Raw genomic sequence first — 15,837 nt, forward strand, 5'->3', positions numbered from 1 at the left:
TTAACACTTTGCTCTGTACTTTTTGCTGCAGCGCCAGGTTTCAGTGAAGTGTCGCTCAGGTCTTGCATGGTTTTATTTTGAAAACGCCGGACCGGAAGCACAGTGCTATTCTGGGCAGCTGCGTAATGCTAGCTCCTTGCTGTTGTCTGTATCTTCCTCCCAGACCAAAGACTGCTAAACACAAGAAGCTGCATCTGTCCGCCTTAAAATAAGTCTTTAGTCCTGTTTTTAGTAACTGTTTAAGTAATGTAGGATGGCGTCGGGTTTTGGGAAGATTGTCGTCGGCACCTATGTGGAGATAAAGCGTAGTGATGGTAAGTTTCGCCCTGTCTTTTCTTTTCCCGTCGCACTGTGCAAGTTGTTTGGGGATCTTTGTTGCTGTGGTGCTGTTGAATGCAACAACCGTTGCTCCCGACTGCGGAGCGTAACGACCACGTTAACGTTAGCTGCCCGAAATCGTTGGTATTAGCTGTCAGGGCGGAGTGCTTAAACATGGCCAGAGCTTTTGAATGAACATTTAACGCTACCTTTGTTAGCTAGCGTCAGTCCCTGTGCCTTTTGAAGATATAACGCTGTGAGCGGTTAGCTGTTCATTCATATTGTCAAACAGTGATTAAAGCGGTCAGTTTGGGAATAACGAAGCTGAAACACCAACTTTAGAGCCAGATTAAATATTTAACGTGAATCTACAAAAGGAATGGCAAACGCCGAGTTAGCTAAACTGCTAACCAAGCTAGCAGAACGTTAATTCGACTGAGCTAAACGGCTAACGCCTGCTAATGTTACCGGCTTTATTACGTTGCAGCAGGGGGTTAATGCTGGACTGAAACCTAACCACAACTGTATAACTAATTTATTGATTCGGTTTAGTACATGTGTGGTTCGCTAAATAAACTAGCGTTAGTTGTTATGGAAATCCTCTGGCTTTTTGTACAAAATCAGGGAGCTAGATATTTCTGAACATGCAGCGTTAGCGTTAAATTTGACATCCCTCTTGATTTTAGCTAGCTAACACCGTATGCAGACGTATCCCAAGACCGGTTATTAAAGATATAATGTTCCATTCAAAAATAACACGAAGTTATAGGTTATAACGTTTTATAAACCTTTTGGGTAAGGTCACTTAAGTGAAGAAATGGTATTTTTAGTTAGCTAGGTCATGTAAACCTGTCAAAGATAACGACAGCTCTGTGATCTAATGTAGCTAAACCACTGGGATTCACATTTTCTTCAGGGGTTGACAGACAAATGGAGAAAGAAAGCTTGTTGTATGATTATTCATAATTTTAATGAATACTTTATCATTCCCCTTGGGGGAAATTCTCTGTGTGAATGTTAGTTTTTTAGCCTGCTTCGGGGCTAGGCAGCCAAAGATGACTGAAAAGTTTATGTCATTCTTGTTGGGTTGTCGGCTACACCCAGTGCAAGTGTTTGCAGTAAACCCTTAAACAACAAATACAAGTTTGAACAAAACATTTGAAAATGAACTGCTAAGAGCCAAAGGCAAGGGTGCGTCTTTAATCATTGTACCCATTGACACTGTCCTTAACTCCATCTTCTCCGAGACATTTGATTATTGATTATCCTGTTCTCAGTACCCTGGGATCAGGGGAGAAGTGTGACAGAAACAGGCTCCGATAGTGAAGTGTCTTTCTATTTCTCTGCTCAATCCATAGCAGGGATTGCCCTCTTTGGGGGTTGGTGACAGGCCTGGTTCAAATTCAAGCCAGATTCAGGCTATTAGCTGCCACCACCCCATCTGTTGCAGCCAGCTCCCTCTATTCTGCCAGAACTCTTTCCAGCTCAGTTTTCCCCTTTACAGTCCGTCCTGATGGTGGCTGTGTCTGGGAGAATAGGTAGGATCTATTCAGTAAATGGCCTTCAGTCATCCCTTAGTTTATTAGCCTCAACACAATGTCATGTGAATTCTTTTTTAAAATGTGGTTCCTGTTTAATCTCAGTCACGTATTAATGTGAAATTAGGTGCTCTCAGTGTATTAGAGGAATTGATTCTATTAGCTTATTGGTTGTAGTCATTTTTGCAGAATCTGTGACATGTTGGCAGTGTCATTAATACATGTCTTTGGTTTTGTAGTGAAAATGATGTTTGAGGATTTGTTTTTTTTTTCTGCAGGCTTAGCAGAGCCTGGAGCACCGCCCTTTTAAGCCCCTCAGGCTACTGGGAGGTGTCATTATACCCATTCAGAGAGATATTGTTATAAAAGTGGGGCACTGTGGACAGTACGTTTGATTAAAGGAAAAATACGACCTGTGACTTAAAATATCATGAAGTTACAAATACAAATGCAGTGTGTGTATAAGAAGAGTCTGAATTCTTTAGAGAGATCAATAGGGAAGTTGCAGTTACAGTCTAAGTTATTAGACCCTTTATGAATCAATGGGAATAACCATGACCAAAAGCGTTAATAATTAAATTTTCCAATAGACCATAGAGAAATTTCAATAGAGCATAGACAAAATCTATCCAAACTGTGATTGTCTAGCAAGGACATTAACCTTGATCTCCCACTGCCACAGATTTTTAATGTGATTGAGATCTGGGCTCCAAGTGCTTGATTTTGGTGCCTTTTAAAGGTTTTGGACCAACTTGGAGGCCACTTAAAGATAGACTGGTAACAACTTTCTTTAGATTCCTTTACATTATCATTTAAAATGTCAAGATTATATATATATATATATATATATATATATATATATATATATATATATATATATATATATATATATATATATATATATATATATATATATATGATTCAGGATTCCTTGTGTGTATATGTTCCATCACCATGTTTAACTGTGGGATAGCCTCCATATCCTACAGCTGTGGTCACCCTTCCTCCACAAAACAAAAGCAGCATTCATGAAGGTCAGGAAGTTGAGGTGTATAGCGACACAATGCATACAAGGTATACAGTTTTTTTGTTGTCAGAGGACATGCACTGTGTCACAGAACCTCTTTGAAGTCTCTTTACTGATGCTGAAATGCTATATGATTATTGAGATCATCATTAGTCGGTTCACAAAAATGCACAATAAACATAAAGTTGCTTAATAATCTAAATCAGTCATCAGTTACAAAAAAGGACAAAATTGTTTGAATGTCCAAATGCATCTGGTATGTGCAGACAAAACACGTGGGGAAGAAACACATCTCTTCATGTAACATTTATTTGTTTCCTGCTGGTTTACTGCTGTAATTTGATCACTCTGTCATCTTTTATGATTTCCATCCAAGTGAATAAAACGTTTTGCTTTCTGCTGTTATTTGTCCACCATATTATTTAGTTGAGGCCTATCTGCATAAGCCCATATCAAGGCTGTGGTCTCACATTTAAACACTGACATTAGTTAAGAAGCTTGTCACATTTACTTTTTTCTTTTCTTTTTTATTATTAGCAAATAGCTATAAGTCGGAAGCATTTGTGATTAGGATGGCATTGTCTGAATCTTTGTTGTCTGTTGTCAACAGCACTACTGATTGCCACCAGTGCAGGATGTTGTGCTCTTAGTAGATGAACAAAGTACCACATGTTGCTTCTGTTTGCAGTGTTTCCTGTAACATACAGTCACAGTTCAACACTTATTATTACGTATTACTTACTATTGGCACTCATATTCATTTCTAGCTGTCTTTCCAAAGTACACACATTGCTGGTGTCACAGTAGTGTTTAAAATATAGTGAAATGGTTGCATGCATAATAATAAGTATGAATAAAATGTGAATCATATGACCAAGGCTTCAAAGTCACCAGAGCTCCACTCAGTTGAACATTTATGTGAGATTTTAGATGGGTACTCCTCACAACCAACATCAAATGAGAGAATCTAATTTTGACAAATGCTGTTTATCCCTCCAGAAGAGTTACATGGGAAACTTGGGAAGTGAAGCTGCATTGAAGCTGCTTCAGCAGCTTGTGGTAGCCTAACAGTCTATCGGTTGATGTGAACTCAGCTTTTTGGTACCTTTATGCTGCCTGTTTAAGTAGATAGTGTTTAAAGGCTGCAGAAATGTTGATGTTGAATCAGGGACTTTGTGTACCTTTTACACAGCTTTCCTAAAGAAATCCTAAAGTGCACAAGTGTTTTTCCTCAACTCTCCCAGATTTCATGTTTCAGCATTTCACCAATGTAAAAACATTGGAAGGTGAATTGGTGAAATGTTCAGCAGCTGGGAACACTAAAAGCATCTTTGCTCTCCAGCTCCCTGTGTGCCTCTGAATAATGGATATAGGAACATGGTGTTTTACTGGATAGTGCTGGGAATTTACAGCATACAGTCAGATCTGCATACACAAAGATGGGAGGGCCGAGCAGGCTCTTTACAACTGGTATTATTATGCTGAAAGAGAGACAGAGAAAAGCATACAGGCAAGTAGCAGCAGCAGCAGCTGTGCTTGTTTCTATTATTGGTGATTCTCTGTAACAGGTCATTATCAAACCTCCATGGTCACGTTTGTCTCAGCCTATTACTTTGCTTCCATTTGATACTCAAATGAGCCAAATTCATCCTGATTTTTAGGTAAAATAAAATATCATAGATAATGTGAGCCCAGACAGGATTTGGTTTAAGACGGTGTCATGCAACACTGTGATGTGTACTGAGCTGTTTTTTGTTCAGTTTTTTTTATTAGGGCGGGATAATGGGTTACAGCTTATAAAAAACAAAATCCAGAATCTGAAAATGTTAGAGTTGAGATGTTAGTGGAGCTAACTCCAGCGTCTATATTGCTGGCTTGAGTGTTTTTCTCCATGGAATTCAGTTCAGATGAGTTAGACAGGACAGTAATATTGTGGTCAGCAAACCTGCTAGACGACAGCTGGGAGCTTGACCTCTGAACTAAATGCAATAATTACTTTCATCTGAAAATGTAACCTTGAACTTTTTCTCATTAGCCCAGGTTAGACACTTCTGACATTGTCTCTGGTTGAGAAGAACTTGATACTAGAAATGCAGTTGGCGCCTATTTTCTGATCCACTGACTCCAGCTTCACTCCACTCCTTACGAAGCTCTCCCAGGTCCTTGAATCAGCCCTTCTTCTTCTTAAGGATATGGTCATCCCTGTCGCTTGTACACTTTTTCCTACTGCACTTTCTCCTTTCCATCAACTTTCAATGAGTATGCCTCAATACAGCACTCTGCAAACAGCCAGCCGTTCAGTAATGTCTTGCCTCCCCTGACAATTGTCAAGTCAGATTTATTTCCCATGACGGTGCCTCTGTGTACTAGACAGAGAGGTGCACTATATATATATATATATATTTATTTTTTTTTAGTAGTGTTATACTGATCTGATGTTTGTCTATGATACTTTCACAGGACGCATACACCAAGCAATGGTGACCTCACTGAACGAGGACAATGAGAGCGTCACGGTGGAGTGGATAGAAAATGGAGACACAAAAGGGAAAGAGGTAAACCACCATTTATTAATGCTCAAAGCTCAAGTAGCAGTAATGTGTTTTTATTTAGCAATGAATAATACATTCATAGGCATTCAGGAGATCACACAATCAGCCTGAATGTACAACAGTCTCACCAGACATCACCATCTGTGCACTGACTCTGTCCATATCTCCCATACGGTGTATGTAACAGTATATCCCACTGCCCAGCTATGTAGCCTGATTGTAGTAGTTATAGTGTATGTTATTGTATCACGTACCACCGACATATTGGCCTTGTCTTTTGAGAAATTGTAAAAAATGTTGTTTTTTTAAAAATTTGTTATCTATATATACAATGAAAACGATATTTAATAAAATCAGCATATTCCATGGTTGGGAGCTCTCTATCTGGATCATTATTTTCTTCCCTCATCTTTTTCCTCCATTTCAGACTCTTTGGTTAGCAAATGGAAAGAAAGTGAGATTGTTGCCACTACTGTAACTGATGTCAGTGGTTTTTATAATAGCACTAACCCCAGGTTACTGCTAGCCATCCATCTATAGCAAAATGTTACACTCATTTTCTTATTTGCATTGAGTTCAGTTTGACCAAAACTTGAGTATTAACACACTGCCACACATATAGTTTTTACACATTTTGGCATCAAAGACATAACTTAGTAAAGTTTAACAAAGTGATGGTTTAAAATGTACTGTATTCATTTGTCTTCTTTGACACTTACCAGAAAATAATTTACTTGTCAAAATGAAAAGAAATTTCTGCACTTGTATTGTATCTAATTCAAATACAAACATTCACAAGATACCACTGAAGCTGTTTTAAGGTTTTTGGTTACAAAACTCTTGCCCTTTTTAATCATAGAACAATGTTCAGTTTCAGGTTGCTCAGTATTTTTATATGGTTTACTTTTACTTACTTATTTTATTGTTACTTCATTGTTAACCTGTTTAATGCTACACACTGGTTAATGTTGGTATCAGTATTAGTTTGTATTAATTTACCTCTGTTTCTGGACAGATTGACTTGGAGAGTATATTTGCACTTAATCCAGATGTGGCTCCAGATGAGGAGATTGCCCCTAGTCCAGAGACGCCACCCCCACCAACACCGACAAATGTGAAGGTTAACAAAATTGCAAAGGTGAGTACGGGTGTCCTATATTATCTGGCCACAGATGGTGTAGGTCACTCTGCGTTTAGTTTTATTTTATTCATTCATTTTACACCCTTCATTCATATTGTATATATCTAAAGTGCTCTAACTAGCTCAGGTAGTTATGTGGATGAAGTTTGCTGGACTTTAATATAGAACCTGGATCCTCGTAGATCGCAAGCTAATTGGTTCTGTTAAGTACGCTGTGTGTGCAGTGTCATAAACATTAATAGATAGAAAGACTCTGGGCTCAGCACTAATCTGATTCTCAGGCTGATTCTATTTCCGTAACTTCACATTGCACAGGCATGCAGGAGAGGTGGTAAATTAAATGGAAAAAATATGTTTCCTTTTTCTTGAGTACCTATGAATATATAGAATATAGAATATCTTGCTCCAAGAGATCATATCACAAGCTATGTTGATTCAAACTGGTTCTGGATTTTGAAATTTACAGTACAGTTAATACTAGAATTTGCTAATGGAATAAGTAATGGCTCCAGTCAGTAACAATATGCTGAGCTATGTTTCTGTATTCAGTTGGTTTAGCACAGATCTACATTATTAAGGATTATTATGCAAAGTTTGAAGTAGGAGTAGGACAATATTGAATGACACATTCTCTAAGATTCCCCTAAATGAGACATTGTTATCACCTCAAGATTGATCATGATTTAAAGTGATTAGATAGCCCACCCATACTGTAGCTTTTGTTTTTTGTTTTTTTTCCTGCAGAACCGTCGAACGATAGCACCTTCTAAGAATGACACACCGTCCAGAGATAATAGAGGTTTGTTTCATGCAGCTCTCTGGAAATTGTTAAATTAGCTTTCTTATAAATTGGTCTTGGATATCTAAAATTATATATAAAACCTAAAGAGAAAGCAATGGTCAACACAACGGTGCAGAATGGTATCAGATTATTCTGGCCTTCTGTAAGTATTCAGTTACTGTATTTCACACAAATTTAACCTGTGACCTTTACTGACTGGCCTAAATGGGTAAGGAAATGGTGTTCTAGTTACATTCAGGTCAGATGTTGTCTTTCTCAATCTTTGTTGTTTTATGTTTTCAGTGATTCCAACCAGGGCCAGACCCCAACAGTCTCAGCAACCAGAACCAGCACCGCCGCCTCCATCCCAGCAGCCTGCACAGCCCACTCAAGCTCAGACACAGCAGCAACTTCAGAATGGTAACGTGATCCAAACAAAATAACTAACTTACCAGGGGTAAAATGCAAATGTGACATGAAACCGTTAACATTTACTGTATGTTTGGTCAATAGATTTAGACCTTTGAACACAAGTTTTTATTATATCTCATCTTTTTGTTGACCACGTGTTTATCACAGAATCCTCACATCACCAGCTATCCAGAAAGGATCTTGGACAGCTTTGTATGTATCACCTGCATGCTCCCCCTGCCCCCAGTGCTTCATGGTGATTCTTAGAGAGTCCCCAATAGAATCTGAGAGTCCTGTAGTCTTGCAAGAGGACTGTACATCCAAAATGTCTGCCAGATACTATTCAGAGCTGTGGTGTGGTGGCAAAGTAGCACAAACACAATCCATCCAACAGACGGGCTTTCTGGGCATTAGACAGGGACTAAAAAAAAATCTGTGCTGCTGTTTGAATGCTTTGTCTTCTCCCTGTCTGGTTACTGCAGAGCCCCACATAAACACACACGTGGAAAAGCCTGTAGCACTGTGCGTTACTCCTCAAGGCTCAGACAGCTACAACAGCCTTTTTTCATTACTCTCCATTCCTTCCAAGTGCTTTCTGTTATTTGATGAGCTAAGAGGAGAAGAGAGAGAATGTCTGCTTTTCTCTTCCTCACCCCTCAGCTAACCCTCTGACTGCCCGTGAGACAGAGTAACGAACAAGTAGTGATGGTGCTGCATCATTCATATACTGCCTTTTCCAGCTAATCTTCTCCTACCAGATTAGAGGAGATTATTACTCCCCTTGCTCTGGTAGTCTGGGTGCCTGGGAGACAGAAGTCAGCAGGAGACCGGGACTTGTATTACAGGCTTCAGCCAGGCTTTACTGTGGGAAGCTGGGGCTGCTGCAGTCAGGACTAATCATATAACACTGTTTTATGAACTCTGTGAAGAATCAGAAGGGGTTTTCACTCACATTTGCTAACAGATGATCTCTTGCTAATCATTTGCAGTTGACCTGAAAGAACACTAATTGGTGGATGTGCTGTGGTGGGAAAATATGGAATAACCTTCTGAATGATTGAAACCATTTCTAATCATACTAAATTTGAAACCATTTATAATTTTATTGTGGTAATGGCAGTAGTAAAAGGTGCATATGCTACATCCTAGGTGATGTTTCATCAGTTTCCTGGCACAGTTGTGTTTCAGGATGCAAATAGATGGAATAAATTAGGAGAGCAGCTTTTGAACACACTGTGAAGACCTTTTGTTGGTTGTATAGAGAAAGCATCTAGTGTTGTACTGGAGGCACTATGTGCCAGCCACTGCATCCTGGTAAGCACCATCACTGTTCTACGTTGTTGGATATAGCCCAAAGTGTCCCGTCTGTTTGAAGGAAGACCAAGAGAAAGGAAAGATTCAGAGAAGGATTTGACTCAACCCAGGAGATACTACTGAGGAATAGATGAAACAGATTGGAAACGTGGTTAGAGAAGATTTTACAAAGAAAGACAACTGGTATCTGATATCCAGTAGCATTACTGTTTCTCTTGTGTTCATGTCAGCAAGGAGGAAGTCGAACTGTGTGAAGGAGGTGGAAAAACTGCAAGAGAAGAGGGAGCGGCGTCGGCTTCAGCAACAGGAGCTCAGGGAGAAGAGAGCTCAGGTACATCAATATTATTAACCCCTTCGCTTCCTAATTGTTATACTTATACACAGTGAATCCTGTGTTCTGGACAATGAGATGATAAACTACTACTACTAAATAACCCAGATCCTCATACTGTCATTTTGTCTATCCCTAATCTCCTTCAGGAGGTGGATACAACCATTCCTAACTATGAGATCATGTATATGATCCGAGATTTCCGAGCCAGTCTTGACTACCGGCCCCTGACAACAGCAGACCTGGTGAGTAGAGACTTTGGCTTCTTCTTATCTTATGATTGTTAGATGTTGACCCTGAGCAAAAAAAACATAATGTCCTCTGTTGCACTGTCCAGATCGAAGAGCACAGAATATGTGTTTGTGTGAGGAAACGTCCTCTCAACAAGAAAGGTAAGTTCTTCTCTCAGTAACGACATTGGTCTCGTGACAAGTTATATCTAATGTGATCTAATGTAATGTGATGTGTGTTCCAGAGTTGACAATGAAAGATTTAGATGTGATCACCATTCCCAGTAAGGACGTAGTGATGGTTCATGAACCTAAACAAAAAGTGGACCTGACCCGTTACCTGGAGAACCAGACGTTCCGCTTTGACTACGCCTTTGATGACAGCACCACCAACGAGATGGTTTACAGGTTTGTAACAAGTCAACAAACAGTTCACAGACGTTACATCTTACTAGTCACTATAATGGGGATAATGCAAATAAATCCTACACTATGGACTATGATTTCTTTTTTTGGGACATAATGGTTAAAACCGATGTATTAGAGTAATGGTTGAATGTGTGTTTTGTCTTATCCTGCAGGTTTACTGCCAGACCTCTAGTGGAGACCATTTTTGAGAGGGGCATGGCCACCTGCTTCGCCTACGGGCAGACAGGCAGTGGAAAAACACATGTGAGTTAAATTCAGTGACTCCTTTATCTCCTAAAGGGGATTAAACCGAATTGTTCCTATTTGTTAATCTACATTTATTTTGACCATACCTCAACACCTATTTTGTATTGTGAACTGTATTCTAGACTATGGGAGGAGATTTTTCTGGGAAGAACCAAGACTGTTCTAAAGGAGTTTATGCATTAGCTGGTAAGTTAACATTAATTTATTGTATTCTAGTAAAGTGTTCAAATATAGCTTGTTGTATTATGTCATCAAGAATTTGATTTGCTCTGGTGACATGGTGGAATCTTTTCTTGCAGCTCGGGATGTATTTCTCATGTTGAAGAAACCCAACTACAAGAAGTTAGATCTGCAAGTGTATGCAACCTTCTTTGAAATCTACAGTGGAAAGGCAAGTCACATGTAATCAGTGTGTTTTTTCATTTTTTTCTAAACAAACCAAACAACCAGTGCCAACTGTGTCTATGTATTGTCAGGTGTTTGACCTACTGAATCGTAAAGCCAAGTTGAGAGTGCTGGAAGACGGGAAACAGCAAGTGCAAGTTGTTGGTCTTCAGGAAAAGGAGGTGAAGTGCACAGAGGACGTCCTGAAACTCATAGAAGTGGGAAACAGCTGCAGGTGGGACAGCAGAATGTTTGCTGTTAGTGGTCACTATGAACACGTCATAACTCTGTGAAACACAAGTGTCACATAGTAAAATATGACTTTGTCCTAGCAGTGATTCTTGGATATTTGAAATTAAAGTTTATACAATCATTCCTTCACCCTTACTTTTCCTTTGTTTTTGTTGTTCTTCTCACTCCCAGGACATCCGGGCAGACATCGGCCAATGCTCATTCATCTCGCAGCCATGCTGTCTTCCAGATAATTCTTCGGAGGAAGGGGAAGATGCACGGCAAGTTCTCCCTCATCGACCTCGCAGGGAATGAAAGGGGGGCTGATACATCAAGTGCTGACCGCCAGACTCGTCTAGAGGGAGCTGAGATCAACAAAAGCCTGCTGGCCCTAAAGGTGTGTAGACACAGAAGAGGAGCAGTCGTCCCGTTTAATTTCCATTTCCATTTTTTTTTTGTTTGTGAAAAGACAAAATACACAGGGATTCTAAATTAATATTTTTTATTGACCAAATAACACGACTCTCCTTTTTCTTCCTCTTGTCTCAGGAGTGTATCAGGGCTCTCGGTCGCAACAAGCCCCACACTCCATTCAGAGCCAGTAAACTCACGCAGGTCCTGAGAGACTCCTTCATTGGGGAAAATTCACGCACATGCATGGTCAGTTCGTTGTTCATAGAAAGAATCTATGTCCATGTTGTCATCTGCTCTATAGGTGATTTTAATCTGCATGGTGTTCTGTTGCTCCAAACAGATTGCAACTATCTCTCCGGGTATGACATCGTGCGAGAATACACTGAACACGCTCCGCTATGCTAACAGGTAGGAATATGACCTTTGAGGAAAACCTTGTTGCCCAGGAACCATTGAAAACTATGCAATGTTATGAAATTATAGCTTCTTTAATTTTACTGTAATCCCCAGCAGTGTCTGTATAGAATAAAATTAGTTTTACCTTTGATATTGTAAATTTCTCTGCCTAGTCTCAGTACCTCTGTCTAACTCCCCTCTCACTTCTTCTTCCGGCTTTGTTTTCCCTTTTCTCTCCTGCCCTCTGCTCCTCCATGTGCTGGTGCCGCTGTGTAGAGTGAAGGAGTTTGGGATTAGTCCGTCAGACATCCCATTCTCTCAGGGTGGTCAAGGGAGTCGCTCTGACCATTCTCCCACCAATACCTTTGAGTATGATGACTTTGCTGCTACCTCTCCCAGCAGGTCGAGCACTCCCCAAAGCACAGCACCGCATGCACACACAAACACAAACAGTGCACAGTGTTTATTGCATTATAGTGAAGATCCATGAGCTCATGTTAGTGGCTGTCGCTCACTTCATCACTGTGGAAGACTTCTGCTTATCCTCACTCTCTTTCATCTGCATGACGTGACACTTTTCATCCACCTCCTCGCTTTTATTCATGTTTCACTTTTATCTCTGTGTGGACATGTTTTGTTTTCACTAAGTTAAAGAGTTACACATTACATGTGTCTGTATTTGTTCTGTATGACGTCAGCGATGGGGCCTTGGACAACTCTGTAAGCTGGGTGTAATTAGTCACAATGGATGCATGGCCTTTCACAACTTCACTTAATAAGCTGTCAGCTGTTGTTTGGTGCCACTAAAATGTCTGTGAGGCTATTCAGTATAAGCATCTGTGATAAGCTTTTGTTTGAGCCAACCCCCCAGCAGGTAATCCCTCTCACAGTCCTAATTAATTAGCAGTGTACCTGCAGATTGGGTGTAGGGTGGTAATACCTCATCAGCTCCGCGAGGCCTCATTAAACATGAGTCCTTAATATCATTAATTCCTATGAGTGGGATTTATTAAATTGCATTATATTGTAAAGTTGAATCACTCTTTCATGCTGCCTGTGAACCACGTCAGCATGTCCAATAAGACAATAAACTGACACAAGAAATTGTCAGGGTTCAACCACTTACAGAGCAAATACAGTCATCTGTCACCACGCATGGTGTCTTCACTTTCATGATTCTACCATCCTCTGTTATCTGTGAACACTTTTACCACCACGGTTACGATCATACCCCCAATTCATGAGCAGCCATGTTCAGAGTGGGTCTGCGCTGCAAAAGAATTGGTCCTGATTGTCTGTTCTCTGCAGGGTGAAGGAGCTGACAGTGGATCCCAACCAAGTGATGGAGGGGGGTCGGCCAAACATTCTCCCTGGTAATCAGCTGGATCTTTTGGATGAGGAGTGGCTGAGTATGTCACCACAGAGAGATGACCTTAAACTGCTCTGTGAGCAGAATGTAAGTACATTGGACACTTTTAAAGAGTCTACATTTCTATTTGGAAATTGTAATGTCTGTTGGAATCCAGGTTTCAGAAAGTCATGTTAACTCTGTTTCTACCTGTGCCTGACACCTTGACTGTTTAAAAATGTTTCCTAGGAGGAGGAAGTGTCTCCCCAGCTGTTCACCTTCCATGAAGCAGTGTCTCAGTTAGTGGAGATGGAAGAGCAGGTCCTGGAAGACCACCGAGCTGTTTTCCAGGTCAGAACCACAAGCAAAATCTTATATATTCCACATTTCTATACACACTGACAAGACAGTACATTGTTTTTATGCAGTTATGAATAAGTAATAGTTAAAAAATATTTGAGATGACTGCTTAATAACTTTGTAAAAGGCTCTATTTTGCACATAATGCGCAACATGGGTTGGCAGCTTCAGTGTTGAGGCTGTAATTAAGTGCTGCTGTTACTCTTTCATCTCAGGCTGTGCTAAACTAATTACACACTTGTATGTGTCCTCTGTGAGCAGGAGTCTATCCGGTGGCTTGAAGATGAAAAAGTGCTGCTAGAGATGACGGAAGAGGTGGATTATGACGTGGAGTCATACGCCACTCAACTGGAGCAGATCCTAGACCAGAAAATAGAAATTCTCACTGAGCTCCGAGGTATGACTGAAGCCAGGACACACCTCGACCCATTGTTGGCAACATATTGTGCTTGTGCTCCAACAAACATCGAGCACTTTTTAAGTTGTCTGTTTCTCTGTCCTCTCTTCGACAGATAAAGTGAAGTCATTCCGCTCTGCTCTCCAAGAGGAAGAGCAAGCCAGTAAGCAGATCAATCCCAAGAGGCCACGTGCTCTTTAAAGACTGAAGAGGTTTAAGTGGCACATGCAGACACACAACCACTGGATGTTTGGCACAAGTCGGGCTGTCACTAGCAGCTGTGAAAACAAATAAAAAGACTGAGTAACAACAGGCTCAAGGAATTGCATTTGTTATGGTCCCTCTCCTAACAGAACTGGCTGTTCACTCACTCTAGTATTGTTAGAAAACTTAGGAAGGAAACTAGATTCTCCTTTCTTTTTAGTAGATTTTTTTTCATGAAGAATGTTTAGTTTCCTCTATCTGTACTTCTTAAATTATTTTCTTTTATACTTGTTTGTACTTTCTTTCAACAGAATATTTGGTTTCAGAAGAGATGTTCACTGAACATGTTTTAAGGTTTACCACGTGAAACCAGTATTTGATTTCTGCTTTGGCTGACAATGTCTGCATGTGCACTCTGTGACAGCGTACTGTATCTATGCCACTGTCCTCAGTCGGCACTGTAAATTAATCTCTCATTATAAATCATTTCTTCTCTTCTTTCCTTCCTTCTCAGAGTTTTTACCAGTTTGGACGAAGCCTTTAACCACAGCTTCTTGTGTACCTGAGAGGTTTTTACATGTAGTTTACACCATGAAATTCTATGTCGCAACTGACTTAAAAGTTCTTAATGTAAAACACGTTTTCCACCCCTGTTTAACACTTTGTTATAAAATTAAATTAGAAAAAAAGACAAACAAAACGCTATTAATAACTGTATAGAGAAGACCACGGACCTACCATTGGTTTTGTTGTTCAGTGTTTGAACCAGATGTAATGCTGGATGAACTAATAAAGATTCTTGTGTTTCATTAAAACTTTGTGACAGTTATCCAAATAAAAGTATTGAATAACTTCCACCAAGAGCCATGCTGTTCCACCTCTGAGTAGACATGGATTAGGCTGCAAAACCTGAGCATTGTCTACAAAGGTCACTGACCTCTGCTCCTGTAAAGAACAAGTAAAGACACAATGTCACAGACTTTACTTTTCTACAGCCTCAACAAACAAATGTGTGCATGATCAAAATGTGCACATTTCATGGTAAATCCTATATTGACACCTGTCTCTAGGTAATTTTATTTTCCATACTTCAAAGTTTGCAGCACAGCTAGTATTTATCTTCACATTGTTTTTAATTGCTGCTAACTGAAGGGTACATTTCTGAATAGAAAGGTCAATATGATGTGATGCATTAGTGACATGCAGCATCACATACTCAGTGAAATGATATAACTACTTATTACTTACCGGATGCATCAGTAGCTTGAAAACAAACTAATGAAATATGCACAGTTAAGACACGTGACGTTTAATATTTCATGCACTATGCAATAAATTATATGGATTGAGCTGTTTAAATGGAAACGTTTTATTTTGAAACGGCTTCAGTAGAACCAATTTTATTCTACTCCTCATAGACAGTATGAGAACTGTTACCTCCTCTAACATCAAAAAAGACATCACACGAGTAGAATAAGATTAATTTTTATACATATATGACTCAAACGATGGTTGTAAATGGCATACTAACGCTATCCTTTTCCGGCGATGAGTTTCAAAATAAAATGTCAAACCACGTGTAGTTACACAGCATCACCACTAGAGCGACCTGTCACCACACCTGTCACCACACAGCAGCCAGGTGAGGTGCCAGCTGCCATGTTTACAGGCAGAGAAACTTTACTGAAGTGTTATCATACTCGATAACAGCGAGTTATTGTTATATGTTACTGTATTATCATATTTGCAATATAATCCATAGAGATCTAAATACCTGTCCCACCA

General features: G+C 39.9%; 1 protein-coding gene across 4 annotated transcripts; it reads left to right on the forward strand.

The window, feature by feature from the left end:
• Positions 1-110: 110 nt before the first annotated feature.
• On the forward strand, positions 111-14,887 carry kif2a (kinesin family member 2A). 4 transcript variants are annotated; one of them, XM_026343752.1, is made up of 22 exons: positions 111-314; positions 5,344-5,438; positions 6,451-6,573; positions 7,321-7,375; positions 7,661-7,777; positions 7,937-7,981; positions 9,313-9,413; positions 9,563-9,658; positions 9,751-9,805; positions 9,889-10,051; positions 10,225-10,315; positions 10,441-10,504; positions 10,618-10,709; positions 10,795-10,937; positions 11,126-11,330; positions 11,483-11,593; positions 11,688-11,755; positions 12,020-12,145; positions 13,052-13,199; positions 13,341-13,442; positions 13,713-13,848; positions 13,964-14,887. In XM_026343752.1, exons 1-22 carry the CDS (start codon positions 254-256, stop codon positions 14,047-14,049), a joined length of 2,283 nt encoding a protein of 760 aa, XP_026199537.1. In that variant the 5' UTR covers positions 111-253; the 3' UTR covers positions 14,050-14,887. The 4 variants fall into 4 exon arrangements, with proteins under 4 accessions (XP_026199537.1, XP_026199538.1, XP_026199539.1 ...); XM_026343753.1 differs by lacking the exon at positions 7,937-7,981; XM_026343754.1 differs by lacking the exon at positions 12,020-12,145 and having other exon boundaries at positions 13,964-14,886.
• The last annotated feature ends 950 nt before the right edge of the window (positions 14,888-15,837 follow it).

This window comes from Anabas testudineus, chromosome 9 (genome assembly GCF_900324465.2).
Source record: "Anabas testudineus chromosome 9, fAnaTes1.2, whole genome shotgun sequence".
Taxonomy (NCBI): domain Eukaryota; kingdom Metazoa; phylum Chordata; class Actinopteri; order Anabantiformes; family Anabantidae; genus Anabas; species Anabas testudineus.

Excerpts from the sequence above, each read along its gene's own strand:
- kif2a (XM_026343752.1), top strand. The coding sequence starts at position 254 with ATGGCGTCGGGTTTTGGGAAGATTGTCGTCGGCACCTATGTGGAGATA. Across the intron at positions 5,439-6,450 it reads GAGACACAAAAGGGAAAGAG|ATTGACTTGGAGAGTATATT; the intron begins GTAAACCACCAT and ends GTTTCTGGACAG. Across the intron at positions 9,806-9,888 it reads ACGTCCTCTCAACAAGAAAG|AGTTGACAATGAAAGATTTA; the intron begins GTAAGTTCTTCT and ends TGTGTGTTCCAG.